The sequence below is a fragment of the Tinamus guttatus genome, unplaced genomic scaffold (genome assembly GCF_059628265.1).
Source record: "Tinamus guttatus ecotype Peru unplaced genomic scaffold, ASM5962826v1 Tinamus_guttatus_pri_ptg000330l, whole genome shotgun sequence".
In the NCBI taxonomy this organism is placed as follows: Eukaryota; Metazoa; Chordata; class Aves; order Tinamiformes; family Tinamidae; genus Tinamus; species Tinamus guttatus.
This window is the reverse complement of record NW_028288864.1, coordinates 751496-772847: the sequence shown is the minus strand read 5'-3', so window position 1 is coordinate 772847 and position 21352 is coordinate 751496. Positions and strand designations below refer to the sequence as shown.

Sequence of the window (21352 nt, the reverse complement as noted above, 5' to 3'; positions counted from 1 at the left end):
TCAGAGTGTGTGAGATAACTGGCTAAATTTCTGGTGTGTTAACTGATCTTTGGGCCTCTGAACAGCCTTTATGTAGATAACACCGCCGCTGGTGACAATTACCTGAAAGAAACTGTAAAATTAATAAACAGTAAAGCAATGACACAAAAGTGACCTCACAACAAATTATTTTACACTAGTACTTGTTTCAAAAAAAGTCCACAAATTCCTTTCCCTGTCCACAAGGAAAATATCAGGCTTTAATATTTAAACTCACAGCAGGTGTTCTACTCAAAGAATTCATTTAGACATTTACAACCTCTGCTATCGCTAAAGCAAGGAATCACTTTTTATGCCTATCTCTATCTGTAATTGCCATTTTATCCACAATGGAGAAATTTTGCTTTGCAACTTGACCACCTCAGTGGCAGAAGTGACCTAGCACATGCTCTCCAGTGACCAGCATGCAGTACCCAGGCAAAACAGGACAAACCAACAGCAGACAGTACCCAGGGGAAGCTGAATGCCTTGAGCATCTCCTGCCACTGACCAGAATTGGGCTGTCTTTACACCTCAGAGGATACGGGGTGGCTCCCAGCAACTCTGCAGAGAGGACAGTGAGGCAAAGAAGTATAAATTACTGAGACTAAAGCATATCCTCCTCTGTCTGCTCCTTTTTCTTCTCTCACCAGGAACAGGACCCTTTTCTCCTTCAGAGATGCTAAGGAGTACGCATGCATGAAAAGGAAAGCAGAGAGAAGTCCTGAACGCCTTGGATATTCAAGGCACCAAAGACAGAAGCTTCTATTTCAGAAGTTAATTTGGCTGTACTCCATCTCCCACTGGCATATAACTCCCAGGAATTTCTATGAGCGACTGGACTAATCATAAATGTCTTGCTTCCAATCCAGACAACTTTCAGCTCTAGGAGCCAAGCTTCCTGCACCAAGGATGGGACAACTCCCTCTGAAATCACAGATTATTCCAACCACTCCTGGGAGAGGAAGAAGCAAACAAGATCACACTGATCCCTTCAGCGTTTTAAAATGATGTTACAAGGAGGGGAAAAAAAAAAAGGGAAAAAAGAAAAAAAAAATTTTATAGCAATATGTTTCAGCTTTGCACTTCAGGCTGTGCTTCCTGCAGCACCCCCAGTTACTGTGGAGAAGAAAACGGCTGCTTGGCTTACTCCTACATTTTTTTCCTGAGATGGACCCTGGAAAAAGGACTTTAAAAAGCAAACACCCCAGTGTAGTATCAAACATTCCTGTCAGATCCACTTCCAGTAGCAGCATGGAAAACTGACAGGAATGTCCCCGAGCAGCTGCACTGGGGTGCTGGGGCCCGGGCCCGCGGCCGCTCGCCAGCAATACCTTTGACTCCTGCTTTAGATTCAGGCACAGCTCATCAGCCCCACCACGTTCCCTGCAAAACATTTGGTGCACAGCAAGCCTTTTTGTCACAAATTTCCAGCAACATCTATTCTTGGCAGTAAGGGAGCTGCTCTCTGTGCTTCGCTCATTAGTGGAGAGCAGTAGTCAGTTACTTGTGATTGCTGGCCCTTTCTGAAGGCTTCAAATCCAATTTCCACAACATGCAAGGGCAAGTTCATCTTTCCTCTTCCAGAAGCAGCATTTATTGTAAAAGCCACTTATCTAATTCAGTTTCCACAATCAGCTACGTGCTAATGGAGGTGGAGTCAAAGCCTGCTTTGAAAGGCATCATCCAAGCAGCATCTACAGAACATGCACTGGGACTCCTCACCCACCCACCTTGACAAGAGCAGCAGTTATTTTCCTCCGTGGCAGTTATAGCTCAGGAAGATAAACAGCAGGGTGCACAGCAGCCCTACAGCCCCGAAGCCATCAAAAATCCGTTCCTGCAGCCCTACCAAAAAAAACATAACACCGATACCTACCGGGGAAACTTGATTGGGGGAGAACAACACCGGGAAAGAAATGCATTACAGGCAATGCAATATTTTGCTGCCCTGGTTAGCTTAGACTTGAGCTGCACTAGCTTCCTGATACTGCATTGACAGCCCAACGAGCAAAGCACCCTGCAGCCCAACACACTACAACACATCCAGACTTATTCACAGTTTTCTTAGTGAAGGAATAGTACGGCTTAATTTAAGCCTGTAAAGCATTTCTAGATTCCTTACAAAAGGGCGTCTTTAGCATTGTGCAATGTTGCTTGTCATCATACCACTAAACAATTAATTTGACAGGTCTCAAAGGCAGAGAAAATGGAGTCTTTTACTTGCACCACTGCCAATAAGTTCTCTGGATGGATCCACTTGTTTTAAGATTAACACCCTGGTCTTCTGTTCTTTCCTTGGCCAACCAGCCCCAATAGTTTATACTCAGCCTCGCTGACTATAATTTCAAAATAAAACAGACAGAACATATGCCTGGATCCTCTGTTTCAAGTGTGGAAGTAAGTTCTATATTACAAGAAGAAAACAAAAATGTATATTTTAAATGCTCTCACTAGCATTCTCATCAAAATCTGATTTGAATAAATACATTCTCCCTGCTTAATGTTTTTACATTCTCCCTGCTTAATGTTTTCCAAAGAATTCCAGTTAGATCTGCTAAAATGTTTCAATACCCTTTGAAAGCTGTTTTGTCCTTTCCTGGTCACTGGCAAAAATCACTGCATTCCTCCCAGAGATCCATGAAAAAAAAATAACATGAGCAGATACTATCTTTTTTTGTTTTTAGTTTCAAGTAATTTAATCATTTTCTCTATTAAGTACTGAACAAGAAATAATTTGCGTCTTCTTTTAACTTCTACTTAGAAAAGATATAAGGTGTATTACTCCCAGTGCCTTGTAGGTACAGCATCCAAAATTCAGCATTTCCCTCGAAACTGGAGAGAGAAAGATCTCAAATCTCTGCGTACTTAACTGGTATTCAACCCTCACCCGCAAACTCTTTCCAAATCCACCAGCTCTTGCCGGCCCTATTTATAAACATCCTTACTCAGACTTCTATTTCCTTCAGCCTTTGCTCAAATAGCAAACATTTTTCTTGATTGGGAAACAACTGAATGGGACCAAATGCTTAGCCCCGTTATTCCTCAGCACCACACAAAAGGTAACAAAAACACCACTTTTTCTCTAAAGGAATAAAGCCCACAGCAAATCACGGCTTTTTTCAGAGCAGATACCAGCTGCACACGACAACGGAGTTATATTTAGCCCCTGCTAAGCAAGTTTCCACAGAGCTACTTTGCCTCTTTGGAGCCAACGCTGTACCTGGCATGAGCTTTTGTTATACAAACTTCAAGAAAGAGAAAACGGCTTGGCAATTACAACGGTGGCAACAAAAAGCATACACTTTCATCACTAATGGTCATCTAATCCTGACAGTGAACATCTAGATAGAAAGTCATCTAAGTCTATAAAGTCTATTAAAAAAAAGCTCTACATAATATATCAGTTATGTCCTACCATGTCTTCAACGTACTAACACATCGGACCTTAAACTTTGAAGTTTTTGAAATTTCACCACATCTGAATGCCATATCCAACTGAAGCTACAGATGTTTAGCCAATACTTGTAGAAGTTCATAAATTAGTTCTGAAAGATTACATTTTGATCCCTAAAAGAAAAAAAGGGTCAACGAATATCACTCTGTCAGACAAATTTATATCAGGCTGCTAGATCCTGTTAGATCTGACTATAAATATTTCATTGTGAAGGCTTACAAGCACTAAAACAAATTGAAGGTCCTCATTATTTTCTTTTTTGCCTCAATACTTCTTCAGCTGCAATTAAAAAAAAAGGCAAAAGAACCCCAAAAGTGTAATTAATTATAAACTAACTACAAATGGAAAGCTAGCCATCTCTTCTTGCCCTATCTAAGAACTTATGCTAATAAAATCTCATCACAAGCTTTCTGTTTTAAATATCATCTTGTTCATTAATGAGATCCAAAAATATTTTCTACTGACCTAATGGTGATGTCAACATTTTCACTAAATACTTGAGCACGCAACTTTGCATCGTGGACACAATGCGCGTACACTGAGTAGATGACACAGTTGCCATAGGAATTAATGGCTATGGAAAATGACAACTTATACAGCCCTGCAGAAAATAATCCTGACATTGTTCTTTACTGCATGGCACCAGTGTTTACTCTGTTCTGAAAGGCTCGAGAGGAAGTCACAAACCACAGCAGAAGCTGAGGAACTTGCAGCCATGGGAGGGAGTGGAAGGGAACGCACTAGGACTGATTAGCTGAATACGTTTATTGTACACACACATTCTGTGTTACTCTGTCTACTATAACACAAATTAAGTCACTTTTATTCAGTCATTTGACTATTCAAATTTCAAAAACAAGAAAATGCTTTCAGGCTAACAAGTATTTATTCAGAATGAGACCATTCCTAATGCAAAATAAAGGCTGTGAAAATGCTAAAACGTTGCTAGAATTATACTTTTATTTCTCAATGGTGAGATGTCCCTTCTGATGTTATCCCTTCACATTAGCAAATATCTCATAAATCCATCTGAGTTCCCGAAAATAATATAATGTGGTCATAGCAGTTAAACAGCATGGTGGCATCTGTCTCTGATTCAAGACATTATCGTATTACTATCTTCTATTTAGCTCTTAGAATTTATTCCCGAAGTAGCACGTATTTTCTGAATTTCCTTTAAATATATCAGGAATTAAGCTAACCATCTTAAAAACAAAAATTCTTATTCTAGTTGCTGTATTTTAATGGCCTTTGACATAGGCAGAATCTACATAAAATCAACTTTGCAAACACACTTAAGGTAGATTCTTGACCGGCACCTCAAGACGACAGTCATATTGAAAATTATTCCTTTAGGCTCTTAAATATTTCAAGAAAAGACCAGAACTCCTAAAACTAGGAGAAAAGACTTTAAGCAAATCATACACCAGCTTTTTGCCTTCTAGTAATTTATAACAATGTATTAAAACACAAATGTAGGGGTGTTTGGGAGAGGAAAATCTCAATCTTGGCAGAAAATAGTTAGACAAAACCCAGTTGACGGGGCAACATAGCAAAGTTAGTGCTGTCACTTCCTTCATTAAACAGAATGGAGAAAAAGACACATTCAGAAGAGACTAGTAGAAAAAGCCAATTGAAAAAAAATATATATGTTGCACGTTCACAGGACAAATTGATAGGAAATTAATTCAGCCATGATGCAAATAAAATTAACCTTTATTAATAATCACTCATCCGTAGAACATGGCAATCTATCACCGCAACAAGACTTCCCTGTTCTCACAGCTCACACTACTGACCACATTCAAGAACTCTCACTAAAAATTATTACATTTCATAGAATCATAGAATCATTAAGGTTGGAAGGGACCTCTAGAGGTCATCTAGTCCAACCGCCCTGCACACGCAGGGTCAGAGTGTTAATGTCCACAGTGTTTGCGTGTATGGGTAGAGGATCCTGACCCACAGACAACAGAAATTTTATATTGTAATTAGTTAGTGTTAGAAGGGTCATGCCTACGTTTTCCATTTTTCATGACCACTTTGAAGTCAAAGATCAGCTCGTACTAGCTCAGGAAGGAAAACAAATTGTTTTTCCTCTTACATTTTAGTTCTGTGGAGCGGAAGGCCAGGCTATCTGCCAAGCTAATAGACTTGCCACAAATCTTTTTTTTCTTTTCTTCCTCTAATATAAGGGTTAATATCAACATAAAATTAAGGTGTATGTAAATGAATACCTTACCACTTTCCAGGACTGTGCTCTGGACAATAGTCACATTATAAAATTCCTTTCAGTATATTTGATAAATATAAATAGTTTATGTTATTTCAAGCTAGCTCTTCTAGTCACTTAAGGAGTATAATTTGCGTACTATATTTTTTAATATTATTATATTACTTTGACTTGCATAATCCTTTCCCTGACCTACTTTGGCTCTGTTAAACAAAGACCACTGAAACAGAGCATAAATTAAGCTCATTAGGTCAAAATTGTTCCATGGATTCCACTTTGTAGCACTACATATTGAACCAATACTTTAAAAAGAGTAAAGAATTTCATTTTAATTACAACCTCATACTATGAAGGATCAACTGATAACAACTTCCACAAGTAATCTAAAAATATGGCCACTTTCCTATTCCAATTAGTTAATCAGGAAAGAAGTTAACTAACTAAATAATAATTAAAAAAAAAACTCTTGTTTGACTTAAAGCCTAAACAAAATCCGAAGGCGTTTAAATATTTCAGGATGGGATTTATGGCAGAGTCCTGAAATGGATACTCCTAGTTCCTGTTGCTTTTACTGGAATATTTTTACAGAGAGTCACTTTTTTTCCCACCCTACCCTTTTCCTTTACTGAATTTCCACACAATAACTTAGACTCGACCATCACCGGACATCTGAACAACAATAAAAAAGTTACAGCTGGATCCTGTATTAGTCCCAGCTGCATAGGAGCTTTGGCTATGTTCACAAAGCAAGTGAGCCAATAGGAAAACAGTAGGAGAATTTCTTTTGGTAGTTTGATTTTGAATATATTGTTTTTTCTATACGTTACTACAACAAACTATTTTACTATTTGATACAAACTGAATTTGCACTTCCAATTTTTCATTCCTTTTCCGAAAAAAATAGAAGGAAAGAAAGAAAAAGGCATTTTTTCTTTCAAAACTCTTACTACAGAATGCCAGAAAATAATCAGCTCCATATGGTCTTTCAAGTCTAACATACCACAATGGATATATCTGCCAAGTCCACCCACCCACAGGCTCCATAAACTTTTAGAGTATTATTTGTATTTAATTTGGATTACCAATTTCACCCAACCTTTCCTCTTCATAATACAAGTTACCTTTTCAGGCTTCCAAAGCAGGTGGAAGATGCAAAGGGAAAATATATTTTAAGCAACATAAGAACAATGACATAATATGTCCTCTGTATACTTAGGATATCAGTGAATTCACAGGCAGAAGGATTTAAACTAGTCTTCTTTTTCTGTTTGTTCTTATAAAATATCACCTAATCTTTTAAAACATTCATGTGAGACTAAGTCATCTATTGGTACAAGACCAAGACTAAACACTGCAGCTTTTCCAACTTGCATTGCACAAAATAAAAGTGAAGAGAGTTAGAAGTGTTTTGATTTAAAAAGGAGAGAAAGAAAAGAAAAATCACTTGAGGGGGAAAAAAAATAAGTTACTGTGTTTAATGCACAAAAATCCACTTCCTATAGCCAAAAAATCAACTCCATGTGTTTCATTTATCTATCCTTACTAAAACATCCACAGCAAGCTGAAATCTCACAAACTGCCTAGAAAAGCTGATCTCACACAATAAACAGGAGAACCTTGAGTCAGGATCCCCTATACTAAAGGACAGAAAAAAAAAAAAAAACTAGTCAAATACCTGACACACTTTAATGTCTCTCTTTTGTGGTTGCAATCGGTTTCCTAGTTACAACAGTCACTTCTCTAAACTTTGCATCTGACTTCTAGTTTCAACTTCCACAGCAGAAGCAGTTTATGTACAAACTGCAATCCAGGAATAGCAGCACAAGTGACAGGAGACAACTATGGGAAAACAAGCCCAGATGTTCTCCTTGTCCCCAGATGAACGTCAGATGCAACTCAAAAAAAAATGTTGCAGGTACATAACATGGCAAGCTGGATAACTAAACAAATGAATAGGTGAAAAATGACTTGCAGAAGAGCTAAGTTATAAGATTCTTTAAAGTGTTATTTTGAGACTATAAACTCATGCTTGCACAGTGCTAACTATACATTTCTGCAGTTATGCAACTAATACCCAGGGAAAAATGGGCATTCTCCCCGCAGCATATATTATGGTTAAGAATGCAGGACAAAAGTAAGGCTTGCTGATAGAGATTTTTGAAGGTATATTCCTGAAATATTTGAAGTATTAGTTCTGTCTGTGTCCCAAGCAGAAGTGTTTCAGTTAAAAAAAATAAAAAATAAAGGAGCCACAAATAAGAGAAGGATAAAGAGAGACTACAAACAATATATAGATGCATATTGACCTGTCTCAAGGAATGAATTCCAGAGATGCATTACAGTGGCTTATCAGCCTCAGACATAGTATGAGGACCTAGAGAAGTACCTGGATCATCAGGTTTGTACACAGTAGTTCCCTGCACAGGCAAACACAAACAGCTGAGCACTTTATATGATTAAGAAAAGGGTCAGGTTCATTTGGTCTTCTCAGGACGCACTCAAAAAGGTCCTGTGCAGAATCCAGCCCACTCTGTATGCGTTTATAGCCAGAGAACACATTTAAGCTGCTGGATTCTCCCCATAGGAACAGAGCTTCTCTGCAGAGCACCACCACCTCCTCTAGCAGCCACTTGGTTTAACCTCAATTTCCTGGGAAAAGAGGAAAAAAAAAATTTCCTCCACATCTCCTGGTCAGCCAATTGTGAGATACAGAAAGAAAAATATGCAGCTGCTTCACAAATTCTAAAATTGCATCTGCAAGTGGTCACAACTGTACCCAGGGAGAGTAAGCATCCTGGTGGGAAAATTCCTGAGTGGTATATTAGAATGACTAGGCAGGAAGTTCATCAGTCCAAACTTTCCTGAACAAGAAAGGATGAGTGAATAAATAATTAAATAAATAAGGGAAATTGTACTCTGAATCTAACCACCAACTACTATACTTCTTCAGGAGATGATGATTCCTTATTCGCACTATGGAATGCATTTAGCTATTAAATTACAAATGTCCCATATGGGCTGAGATCACCCCCTCTTACACAGGTTCCTATTAAAGTAACAAGAAGTGTTTACGCCATAATTTGACCCTACAGACAATATTGCTTACGACCCAAACAAAGATCAATATTAAGGAACACAATGTTTACAGTATATGAAAGCAAAAATGTAACAGCAAATAAAGACTTTAGAGAACTTGGTCTCTAAAGAAGAAAATGACCTGAAGTGCATTCTGTAGTACACATCAGATAGTATCACATACACATCTTCATGCTAGGAATTACACCAACTCTTAATGAGACGGTTGTATCAAAACGTAGACGTGACTCATTAAATAATTATATCTCACAGCTCTTCTCAAGGGAAAAAAAAAAAAAAAAGAAACAGTAAGGAGAAATTTCCCCACTTGTACGTGCCAATTTTTCCAGCCTTTTTTTGGTGCATTTGTATGTGTGTGAGAGGGCAAGCAAAAGAGCAAGACAGAATAAACTTCATTTCCTACCCATCTACTCCCTCTCCCTAAAGTACATTAAACCAATCAGTCCAATCCAATCTAATTGGACTGCAGAGCAGATATTCCGACAAGCTTTGTGAGGGCTGGTAGCTGGGCAGAGCCTCTCAAATTAATTCCCAGTTATTGCTCTGCCTCTTCCATACCCCGAGAGGCAGCAGGGAGGCAGTTGCTGAGCACACGTACACCCTGCCTGCCCAACCAGCATGAGCCCTTCTCCCAACCAGCCACATAAAGCAACACTCCTTAGCCAGGCAAATGCACAAGCCATGGGCAGTCCGAAATGGAATACTGCAAAGGGCGACACTTTTTTTTGGTATGTTGCTGGGGACATACTAAAGATTTGGGACTAGGATGGGAGAAGGCAAGGACCTGAGGACATTAGACAGCTTCCACTGACTTGTGTTTCTTCATTTCCATTTTTCCACTGTTTGTTTGAAGATTGAAGGTATTCCATTTAAAAATCAACAACTGATCTCTTTTGTATAAAGGACCCACATTCACAGACGTCACCCCCATCAGCTCAAAATCCATCCAAGCCCTTAGACAAGAGAGGGAAAGTCAGATCTGAGATCAGATTCAACTTGCACGAACAAACTGACCTCCAATTTATTTTTAATGGAAAATATTCATATGAAATTGAGGAGCGTATAGCTAGCATATGTCTAATTCATCTTGCAGCAAAACATACTCTTGTTGCTTCAATTTCCATTTGGTTGTTAGACGACAGTATCAGTTTCACAATCCTTTGATATTTCTGGCATAAGGTAACTATTGTTTTCTATAATAAGAAAAAACAAAACATCTGAAAAAGATGCCAATTAGTAAAATCATGCAAAGAAGTCTGACCTGCAGACAAATTAGATCAGAGATCTTTAGCACTTCATATCCTATATGAATCTGGATTTTGCTTTCACAGGCTTCTAGCATGCTACATTTCCATATTCCTGTTAATTCTATGACTTCCTATTGAATTTGACAAGATGAGCAAAAATTAAATTAATCATTATAATCAGGATTGAAACCCATGAGATCAAAAAATACATTTTTTTCTGGAAAATATTGAGAAAATATTTATATGTTTGCCATTTAACGTTTTAATTTTCATGGGAAAAGCTGTCTAATGATACTATACCTATGTATAAACAGATACCAAGACCTCAATTAAATTGTGGAAACAGCCATATATCGCTTTATTTTCTTTTAATAAAACTTCATATCATTAAATAATTGGTTTAAAGAACCTCGGAAAGTAATGAAATAAATGTGACACAGATGTTGACCCAAAAAAAAAAAAAAAAAAAAAAAAGGAGGAGGAATGTTTTTACTTCATAGCAACTAAATAGGTCAAGCCATTTCCTTCTTCAGGCAAATCTCAGAGGACCACAAAACACATGGTTTTCTAGTGGATTTTGTGTGTCTATCCCATTAAGAGGAAATACTGCTGTCCAAAAAATTTGCAATACTCAGTTTTCCCATGAAAATGTTGGAATTGAAAGAAGGAAGTCATATGCAATTTAAAAGAAAACTGTATGTTAAAGTTAAACAAATGGCGCAATTAAATACACTTTTAATATCTAAGTCACATATCTTTCCTGCACAACATACTGCTTAAGAGAACACACAGTGAAGAACTCAGGAATGCCAATCATGGCTGTTCACACTATTTTTTTCTTTCCTTCTGTACAGCTTAAAATAAAATATCATGTGTTCTTCACTTCCACAGGACTCCCGCCTTACAAATGTATAAGTTGACAGGCTTTCCCAGTGAGGTAGCTGCCAAGAACTTATTTTTATCCTCAGTGAATGAAGTCTGAAGTCGATGTGTCCAAACTCTTCACTAAAATGAGTGCAATTTGACAGTACATGCCTAAGTACTCAAGAACTACAGGAAGAAAGAGTTATTCGCACGTTATTCGCTACCACTTTATCAAAAAAGGGAGGAAATCGTGTAATACAGATTCGATCACCTCAAAACACTACCCTTCCCGCTGGCTAGCCCCATGAAACTTCCAGAAAAACAGATTAAGTCTATGCATTCAAGTAGCAAAATTAATATTGCATAGGAAAACATAACTTATTACATAATTTCAAGTTTGTGACAGTGTTCCACTCCAACACTTTTGCATTGCAAGTGTTCTCTGTTAATGGTATTTTTCTGTGAATATTTTTCAGCAGAATATTGCTTTGAGAAAGAATAAATTATGACAACAAATTATTTATTTGTCAGTAACCAACAAGGACGTTAGTATGCGTCCACAGGCATCAAGAAAGGCAGCATATACATTGTGAGTCATCAGCTTAAACACGATAGTTCTAACCATTATTTGCAAATTTGATTACCCAGAAACAAAATGCAGAGGAGAAAAGAGCAGAAAGCCAAAGGTAGGGTCCTGCAAATCCTCACAAAAAGTTGGAAGGAGAATGATCATCTCCCAAATGAAAAAACAATTAATGAGAGAGAAGGGGAATGAGCAGAGAATAGTTGAAGAAGCCAAGAAAGAGCAAAATTTCAAAAATAAAAAAGAATAGTAAACATTACCAGAGGCAGCTGGCAGGACAAAGAGGAGGAAGGGAATGTACTGAGTACAAGGGGTCAGGACAAGTGTGGAAAGGACCCAGGATGAACCTGGAGGAGCTACAGGAGCTACTCAGTGACTGCAAGCAGCTCTCTCAATGACTTTCAACTTGAAAGGGAGATGAAGCAGTAGTTCAAAAAGTAAATGGGGCCAAAGACGGGGTGTAATAATAAAGAGAATAAAGTATGTTTGTACTGGGAGGAAAGTAAGCAAGGAAGCAAGCAAGAGATAGCAACAGATAAGACAGCTACAGTGCAAGCTGAACAATTTAAAGGACAGGAGATAAAAGCTGTCCGTTGTACCAGCGAAGGAGAGACCTCCTGGACAAAGAAAGGTAAGTAGAAGAAACAGGAGGAAATTTGCATTGTATTTCATCAATTTTCTCTTTAAAAAATATAAAGAAAAAAAATATAAAGAAAGAAGGGGATGCAATAAGCACGATGAGATTAAGAAATTCAAATTAACTACAGAATATGTCTTGGAAAACAACATGTTGCATCAAGAGGCACAACCCCTCAAATAGTGAAGATTCTTAAATCTCCACTTTACAGATATTATGAGTGCAATATTCATTTAGCACGAGCAGCACACAGGAACTCCATGTTCAGGTGGCTATTGCTACAATTCCCGAGACTATTCTGCAAAGCACACACTGTTCCCATAAGCAAATCCCATGGCTTTTTTTCTTCCCCTTGATGTAGTAGTACAGACAAATCCTATGTTATTGTCATATTGTTTGCACTGTAATTCACAGTATGCAGTTTGTATTTCTGTGCACAAGGAACTGCATATCATTATTTCACAATATGACAAATTCAGCAACCTCTAGAAATTTTATAGGCAGTAATTTCATGTTTTCCTTCAGGTCACTGCCAGAAGTATTGAACATTAGGCTAACAAAAATATTAATGTGCTTCCATAATAAAAATATATAATACCACTAAAAAATGGTTACCAGTTCAAAACCTAATTATTGAGTTAGTCTAAGTTAAAGTTAAGATAGTTTGTGGGGTTTTTTTACATTTAACAGCTTTTAAACTATAAATGGGTAACTGCTTTAGCAATCTGACAAGAGTCAGACTGCTAAATCTGCTTTTGGCAGCAAGTCTTTTCTTCTGAGTCTTCTGCAAGACGAGCTGGTCTCAGTTTAGTTTCTATTAAGCAGCTGCCTCTGTTACAGAAACCAGCAACCTACCTGGCACCACTGCTGGTCAGGACAGCCAAGGACTAGCAAAGCACCCCAAACAAGCTTCAAGATTCAGCAGTAAAGCACAGAGTTTGGGGGACAGCAGTGAAACTGCCATCATGAGTGCTACAAGGTTGTTTACTCTTCAGAATTTCAGTTTCTTTGTATGTCTGTTCAGAGCCCTTCCTAGAGTTAGTTTAAAGCACACAAAAATACACACAGAAGTTGATCAGTAATCTTGCAGTGTTTCCACGGGAAGACCACCATACTGAACTTAAGCCACTGCATAACTAAACTCAAATACAGGGAAAAGGAGGTGGGGGGAGAGGGAAAAGCCCTATGCTGCCATGTGCTTATACAGTGATCCACATAGACTATTTATATATCCTTTAATTATACAGAAGATTGTTGACTATTTAACCGCACACAATCATACCATCTACTGCCAACACCAATACTCAATGCAAAGATCTCAGTTCAATGGTACCATCACTATATTAATAGAATGAGTTTAAGAAAAACCTCAGTCAGATCACAAAAGATGTGATATTCAAGTAAGGAGAGGGAGGACCCAAAATTTCCTGCACTAAGCGAACCATAAAGATATATTAATCAGAACACAAAAGCAGGTTGAAACAAATGCTAATTGACTTGGATCGTATCACATCAATACTCCATGCACAGAGCCTCCCCTGAAATCAATGGGAGTTTTGTGCATAAATGGATTGTATAATATAAATGCATGCCCCTATTCAGACTCAACATACAATAGAGAAAGCAGTACTAAGAACAATTCCCAGAATTAGCATTTCTCTCCCATTAAATGTTTCTAAAATAATAACAGCTAACTTCACATTGCTCTGCTTTCATTCACAGATTTTACAAAATGTGGCAAAATAAGCAACCCCGTTTGATAGATGAAGCATAAGATGAGAGCTAAACTGAAGACCGCAGCAGCAGGCTGAACTGAATGGGGAATAGAAGTTTGCCTCCTGAATCACAGCTTAATGCCCTAGCTATTTAGATGCTTATCTAGTTCAAGCCTCTCATTAGGGTGATTTTGTGCACTTCTCAAATAATTTTGCCTGCTTCCTAAGCATTGCACACACTGACAGGCTTAACCCCATGATTTTCCCCTTTGGTAATACCCTGCAAATGTCCTAGTGAGTTTCAAAATACTGACAGCCCTGGTCATATTCACTCAAGTTGTATCCCAGAACTCATCAGCAGCAATGAAGCATTTTAAATTGACTGGCTGTCAAATCGACACTTTCCATATGCACTCTAGTATTTAAAAAGAAGAAGAAATAGACCCTCCTAATTTAAAATAACAATTAATTAGCTGGAAATTACCTAATCCTGGTGTTGCAGCTTAATACAGAGTGCTTGTGCCGTAGGAGAAAGCCAGACCAAATCTCCATTTTAAACCACAAATAATAGAACCTAACATAAAAATCCAAATACACTGATTGCAGAAAGACTTCCAGTCTCATTAATTTGTGACTCTTACAACAAAAAGAAAAAACATGTTTATTAATGTGATATGAAGTTATAAAGAAAAGGAAAAGAATGGGCTTGAATCTAGGGAATAGTTTCACTTGCGTGAAACTGTAAAAAAATATACACATGGTATATAAAATCTGACTTCAGCAATATGACTAGTCTTACTAAATATAGACCAATCCTTTCTGAGTTTCTGAATATTTCTCCTGTGAAAATTCAACTTTGAAACACTTAGCACCTTATGAAAGGTGGATTCTGCAACAGATCCACTTTAAAGTCTAAAGTCTTACATGTGAAAAAGTACTACCTAATACTGGGTTAATGGAACAACGAGCACATTAACTTCCCTTTACTACAGACACAAGTCCAGGATAGTGTAAAAACAATGTTATTTTGAGTTATGAAAGAGTTTTCTGCTCTTCACAAAGTCCAACTGTTACTGACGACAGTTTTCATCACGGTTTTCCTTTTTCAGACTTTTGTTGGAGTTAAGTCTACTACCAACAAAACAGGTGAGAGACGTGACTGCTGAGGCACGGCCATGCTTACACGGGACTGTTTGAAGACTTATTTTTCTGATTCATCTTGGTATTTTTCTCAAGCTGTCAAAACAAACACCACACCCTCTTGATTTCCGACTTGTGGGGAATTGCGTTTAGACCTAGCAATTGCAGTGGTTAATCATATGCGCTTTAGCCATCGCTTTGCCTACTTAAAGAAGAAACCAGCAGTCTCAAACACCGCGCATTTGCCATTTATTTAACAGCTGACCCCACAACTCTTCATCCTGGGCCGTCGCCACCGATGCGGAGTGTGGAGGCTTGTTCAAAGACAATAGTACCTTGTTAGCAGATAGTTAACCACAAGGGTGTCAGTCTTTGCAGCAGATGGGGGACAGAGCCGAGAAAGACGAGGACTGAGGAACACCTCCCCCTGCCTCGTGTGCGACGTGTCTTGCCAGAAGAAAAGAAACAAAGCCAGACAACCGCGCAGGTGGCCAGATGCTGATTGGTTGTGCGCTTTGCAACACTTGTGTTAAGAAAGTATAAAAAGAAGTCGGTTTGGAAATAAAGTTGTCTCACTCTGCACCCCAGACTGAGTCCGTTTCTTCACAAGGTGCAACAAATGGCGCCCAACGTGGGGCTCGAAGACTAGCTGTCTCTCCGGTTGCACCGCCCAGCTGAACTCCCGGGAATCACGCTGAAAGGAAGCGTAAGGATCAAGCTGAAAGGAAGCTTACTTTGTGTGCACACTAAAAGCCTCTTGAAAGGAAAGAGGTAAGCGGCTGGGAACTATGGGTTCATACCTAATGAAGGAACAAAAGGACGATTTAGAAGCTTCTCCTAAAAACTTGAAACCGCAAAGAAAAAAAATTAGGTGAAGAAGAGCTGCAAAAGGTTCTTGCATGGGCTTCTAAAGACGATCCTTCGGTGAATAGTAAGAATGTTTTTAATCTGGAAAGATGGGACCAAATTGGGGTCCGACTGTGGGATAGTGCCACGCGCGGTGATAAGGCTGCTGCTAACCTGTTGCCACAATGGCGAGTTGTACTCGAAATATTGAAATCTCATAGTGGGTTGCAGTCGAACATAAATGACGGGATCGGGGCCCCTGCCATCCCCTCCGCGCCTCCTTTACCTCAATCGTGTCCTGATGAGAATCAGAAAAGAAAACGTGCTGCAAAAGCCTTTGCGGTACTGCCACCTGATGAACAGGACGATGATCCTTTTGGTCCGGGTCCTATTGACCCTGGAAAGGAGCCAGACCTATACCCCCCGGATCCTCACGATAAATGGGCCTCAGTAAAACGAGGAGCAAAACAGGCGGGGGATGTGGGCATGCTGAAAGCCTTTCCCGTTATCTGTGCACCAGACCAGAATCCGCGTTGGGAAGGTTTGTCGTATAATCTTATTAAGGACGTGCGACGTACGGTGACAGATCATGGCCTTGGTGCACCATATACCACCCACCTTATACAATCTCTTTGTGATTCTTCGGTTTTTACTCCCCATGATTTTAAAACTTTGTTTCGCCTCATTATGACTGATATGCAATACACGATGTGGGAATCGAAAATGAGAGAGCTTGCTCGAGCTCAGGGGGAGGAAAACCAGCGGCTGTCGAAAAAAGGTCCTTTACGGGCTGTTACTGTGGACGTGCTAATGGGGGAGGGCGATCACAGTGCTACAACAGCACAAGCAGAAATCCCCCCTGAGGGCTTGCAACAAGTTAAGGCACTTGCTCTCCGCGCCCTTAAGGCCGTTCCGGAGAGTGGTAAACAAAGACAACCTTTTGTTAGCATAAGACAAGATGCGAATGAGCCATATATGAAGTTTTTGGATCGGCTTAATGAGGCTCTGGAGAAACAAATTGATAATGAACAAGCACGAAGCTACATTTTTAAGCAACTAGCAGTTGAGAATGCTAACCCTGATTGCCAGAGAGTTTTGCGGCCACTAAAGGATCCTACTATTGATGACATGCTAAAAGCATGTATTAATGTCGGTACCAAACAGTATGAATATTCACTGATGGCCGAAACATTTGCAACAATGTCTATGAAAAGGCCATGTTTTGCTTGTGGCCAATTTGGGCATATTCGTAAATACTGTCCGAAAACACAAGCAAACAAAGGAGCGCCTGGACTATGTCCGCGCTGCCACAAAGGACAACACTATGCTAATCAGTGTCGATCAAAATTTGATAAGGAAGGTCGACCGCTAGCCCCTTCGGGAAACTTCAAGCGGAGCGCGGCGGGGGGTCGCGCCATGACAGCAAATCACCCCTCAGAGCGGCCTCACCGGGAAGCAGCCGCCGCTTGTGCGCCAGCACAGGCGGCAGCGCCGGGGTGGACCTGGCCACCACAATAGAAGTGCTAATTACTGATACATCAGTTGTGCTAATTCCAACTGGTGTCCACGGCCCCCTGGGGCGAGGAATGGCAGCACTATTGATTGGGCGATTTTCAACAACGAGACAAGGGCTGTTTGTGTTACCTGCAGTTATCAACGCAGATTTCAAAGGAGAAATTAAGATAATGGTATGGACTCCGATACCACCCTGTACTGTGCCAGCAGGAAGCCGAATAGCACAATTGGTATACTTTTTACCACAGACACCAAACGCTGCAAACATTAACCATGGCACAGGCTCTTTTGGGTCCACAGGGCATGAAATTTTCTGGACTCAACAGATAACTATGAATCGCCCGCAGATATCCTGTACGCTACAAGCAGGACTGATAAAATTTAATGTACAAGGAATTTTAGATAGTGGAGCAGATGTTACAGTCATCGCTGCCTCACAATGGCCAAACAGTTTACCCCTAGTTAAGGCACATACATCGCTTTCAGGAATTGGTGGGCAGAGTACTCCAATGCAAAGCAAAAGATTGATAAATATTATTGGCCCAGAAGGAAGAACTGCAAACATTAGGCCATTTATATTGCCTGGATCCATCACCTTGTGGGGGAGAGACTGTTTGAGTCAATGGGGCATGCAGTTAAGCACGGATTTTTCTTAGGGGTCACTATCCAGCAGCAGGTCCCACCCATGATTTGGAAAACGGACAAGCCAGTGTGGGTAGATCAGTGGCCCCTTCCACAAAATAAACTGCTGCAATTACACAAGTTAGTAGATGAACAATTGCAAGCTGGTCATATAGTTCCTACTACAAGCCCCTGGAACACGCCAGTTTTTGTAATTCAAAAGAAAAATAATTCCTGGAGGCTGTTACATGACCTTAGAAAAATCAATGAAGTCATCGAAGATATGGGAGCCTTACAGCCTGGACTCCCTTCTCCAGCAATGTTACCTCAAACATGGACTTTGATAGTAATCGATTTGAAAGACTGTTTCTTTACCATTCCACTTGCACCGCAAGATGCACCTCGGTTTGCATTTTCTGTACCTTCCATCAATGCTATGGAACCGCATAGCAGATACCATTGGAGAGTTCTGCCACAAGGCATGAAAAATAGTCCTACATTATGTCAACAATTTGTGGCAGCAGTTTTAAGCCCAATACGCAAATATTTTGATAATGTCCTCATCTATCACTATATGGACGATATATTGATTGCTGCAGAGCAAAAGGAAACAGCAGAAGAGGCTCTGCATCAGATTACGCGAGCAGCATCAGCTGCAGGATTAAGAATTGCGGAAGATAAAGTACAGGAAAGTCCGCCTTGGCGATATTTAGGATGGAGAATTTCTGATCATCAAATTCGACCACAATCATTGACCTTAAAGACAGACATAAGGACTTTGAATGATCTTCAAAAACTTTTGGGAACTATTAATTGGATCCGTCCCTCCTTAGGAACAAGCTAGACAAATCATACAGTCATGCCCAGACTGCCAGCGCATTTTACCAGTACCATCCATCGGTGTAAACCCTCGCGGTCTTTCTGTGCTTGAAATTTGGCAATCAGATGTAACGCATATCCCTGAATTTGGCAGATTTAAATATGTACATGTTTCTGTTGATACCTTCTCATCCTGTATCTATGCTTCTGTACATACAGGTGAGAAGGCCAAGGACGTATGTCGACACTTTATTATGGCCTTTGCAATATTGGGAGTGCCAAAAACTATAAAAACTGACAATGGTCCAGCCTATATAGCGCAAAAAACACAAATATTCTTTCAACAATGGGGAATCCAACATATCACAGGTATCCCCCATTCACCCACAGGCCAAGCTATTATCGAGCGCACACATGGCACCCTTAAAAATATGTTACAAAAACAAAAAAGGGGGAGTGTAGGCTTATCCCCACAGGAACGCATAGCGAAAGCTTGCTATGTGTTGAATTTTTTAAATCGCTGGACAGAAGAGGGCCCCCCTATATACCAACATTTTGATTCACAGAGACAACACAAAGTTCAGGATAAAGCCCAGGTTATCATCAAAAACCCACAGACAAATCAGTGGGAAGGGCCTTTTTCTTTAATAACCTGGGGTAGAGGATATGCTTGTGTTTCTACAGGCTCAGGGCCAAGATGGGTACCTGCTCGATGGATTAAGCCTTTTTTAACACAGTCATCACCATCATCCACACCACCGTGACATCATCCACACAGCAGTGGATGCTGTCCCAAGCTAAAACCTACATATGGGTAATTCTGGCCAATCAAATTTGACAGGACACGTTATACTATCTAGTCCAGTAAATCCGTTTGTAACCTGTCTAGTAGGACAGCCTGTTGATGTTTGGCATATTTCGTTTATTGTTAGTGTGCCTGCTTTGTTTCTTGTTATGTGTTTAAGGATAGATCATTTAATTAAGTCATGGCTGTTCAAACAAAAACAAATAAAGAAGGGTGAGATGTGGAGGCTTGTTCAAAGACAATAGTACCTTGTTAGCAGATAGTTAACCACAAGGGTGTCAGTCTTTGCAGCAGATGGGGGACAGAGCCGAGAAAGACGAGGACTGAGGAACACCTCCCCCTGCCTCGTGTGCGACGTGTCTTGCCAGAAGAAAAGAAACAAAGCCAGACAACCGCGCAGGTGGCCAGATGCTGATTGGTTGTGCGCTTTGCAACACTTGTGTTAAGAAAGTATAAAAAGAAGTCGGTTTGGAAATAAAGTTGTCTCACTCTGCACCCCAGACTGAGTCCGTTTCTTCACAAGGTGCAACAGCGGAGAGCCGCAGGCACCAGGACAGGGAATTTAGGGCAGCCCGCTCCGTCGATGCCTCTGCCCCAAGGCGGGATCAGCTGTTCCTCAGCCGCTCTGCCACTATCACAGCGCTGGCGATACGGAAGAACTGGTTGTTCGGAGCAGCTTTGCACAGACGCTCGCAAACACCCTGCGAACCAGCCCGCTGGCGCAGGACACGATCCAGCCTCTGAGAGGGAAGCCAGAGGCGCCCGGTTTTCCAAGAGAAACGTTTGCCAGCGCTGACCTCCTGCCTCCCAGCGCACTCGCCTTGCCGGAGCGGGACGAGCCACGCCAGGATTACCCCCATGAGGATGACACACACTCCACCAGAAAGCCCAGCACAATTATCCATTTTCACCGCTCGCACGCTGACAGATAAGCACTTTTTGGGGGGCTTTTCGTTCCCCCAGCCCCTCGGGAGCTCCAGCGCTGTGGGAGCGACCGGGGCGAAGGAGGTGATCCCCTCCCGCCGCCTCCCCGCGCCCTTCCTGGGAATTTCGGAAAGCACGGAGCTGGGGGCAGGGGGGCAGAGTGCCCGGCCGTGTCCCGACCCGAGGGACACAGAGCCCCTATTGTCGCCAGCGGGCTAGGTGGCCCGCGCCTCCGCGCAGGGAGTAGGCGGCGAGGGAAAGGAATGAGGGAAGGGAAGAGAAGGGTGCGTCGCGGAGGAGCTGCCGCGGTAGCAAAAAACGTCGTCGGCCTCGGGCCGAGCCGCGCTGCTCCGGCGGGGCCGGTCCCGCTGCGGCCGCCCCGCGCCACTCACCGCCTCCGCCGCCCTCCTCGTCCATGTTGGGTCCGCAGGCAGGGCGCTCCGCAACGGCCGCGGCTGAGAGAGGCCCGGCGCTCGCTCCACCCGCCCGCCGCCTCGCCGCCGCTTCCACCGCGCCGCCCTGCCCCGTGCCTCGCCGCCCGGCGCTGCCTCAGCCCCGGCGGCAGCCGCCGCCTCGGCCCTGCCGCCCGCCCCTCTCATGTGACCCGCCGAGGGGCGGAGGGGGGAAGGCAGGCCCGGCCGGCCCCGCGCCGCCGCCTCCCGGCCGCCGGCAGGGGCGACCGTGCTACGGGGCTGGCGCCTCCTGCCTTCCCTCCCTTCTTTCCTCCTTCCTTCCTTCTTCCTTCCCGCTCGCCCCCGCCCAGCGCTGTCCTCCGTTGCGCGCGGCCCGGCGGCGTCGAGGCCGCCCCTCGCCCGGGGGCGGTTTTGGCGGG

At 41.6% G+C, this 21352-nt stretch overlaps 1 protein-coding gene across 2 annotated transcripts in view; it reads right to left on the bottom strand.

The window, feature by feature from the left end:
* CYTH3 (cytohesin 3) overlaps positions 1-21046 on the bottom strand; it is a 48905-nt gene extending 27859 nt beyond the window's left edge. For both annotated transcript variants that reach the window (XM_088529426.1, XM_088529427.1), the window contains exon 1: positions 20913-21046. In XM_088529426.1, coding sequence (XP_088385552.1) covers positions 20913-20937 — 25 coding nt within the window. In that variant the 5' untranslated portion in view covers positions 20938-21046. The remainder of the gene's footprint in view (positions 1-20912) is intronic.
* Positions 21047-21352: the final 306 nt, after the last annotated feature.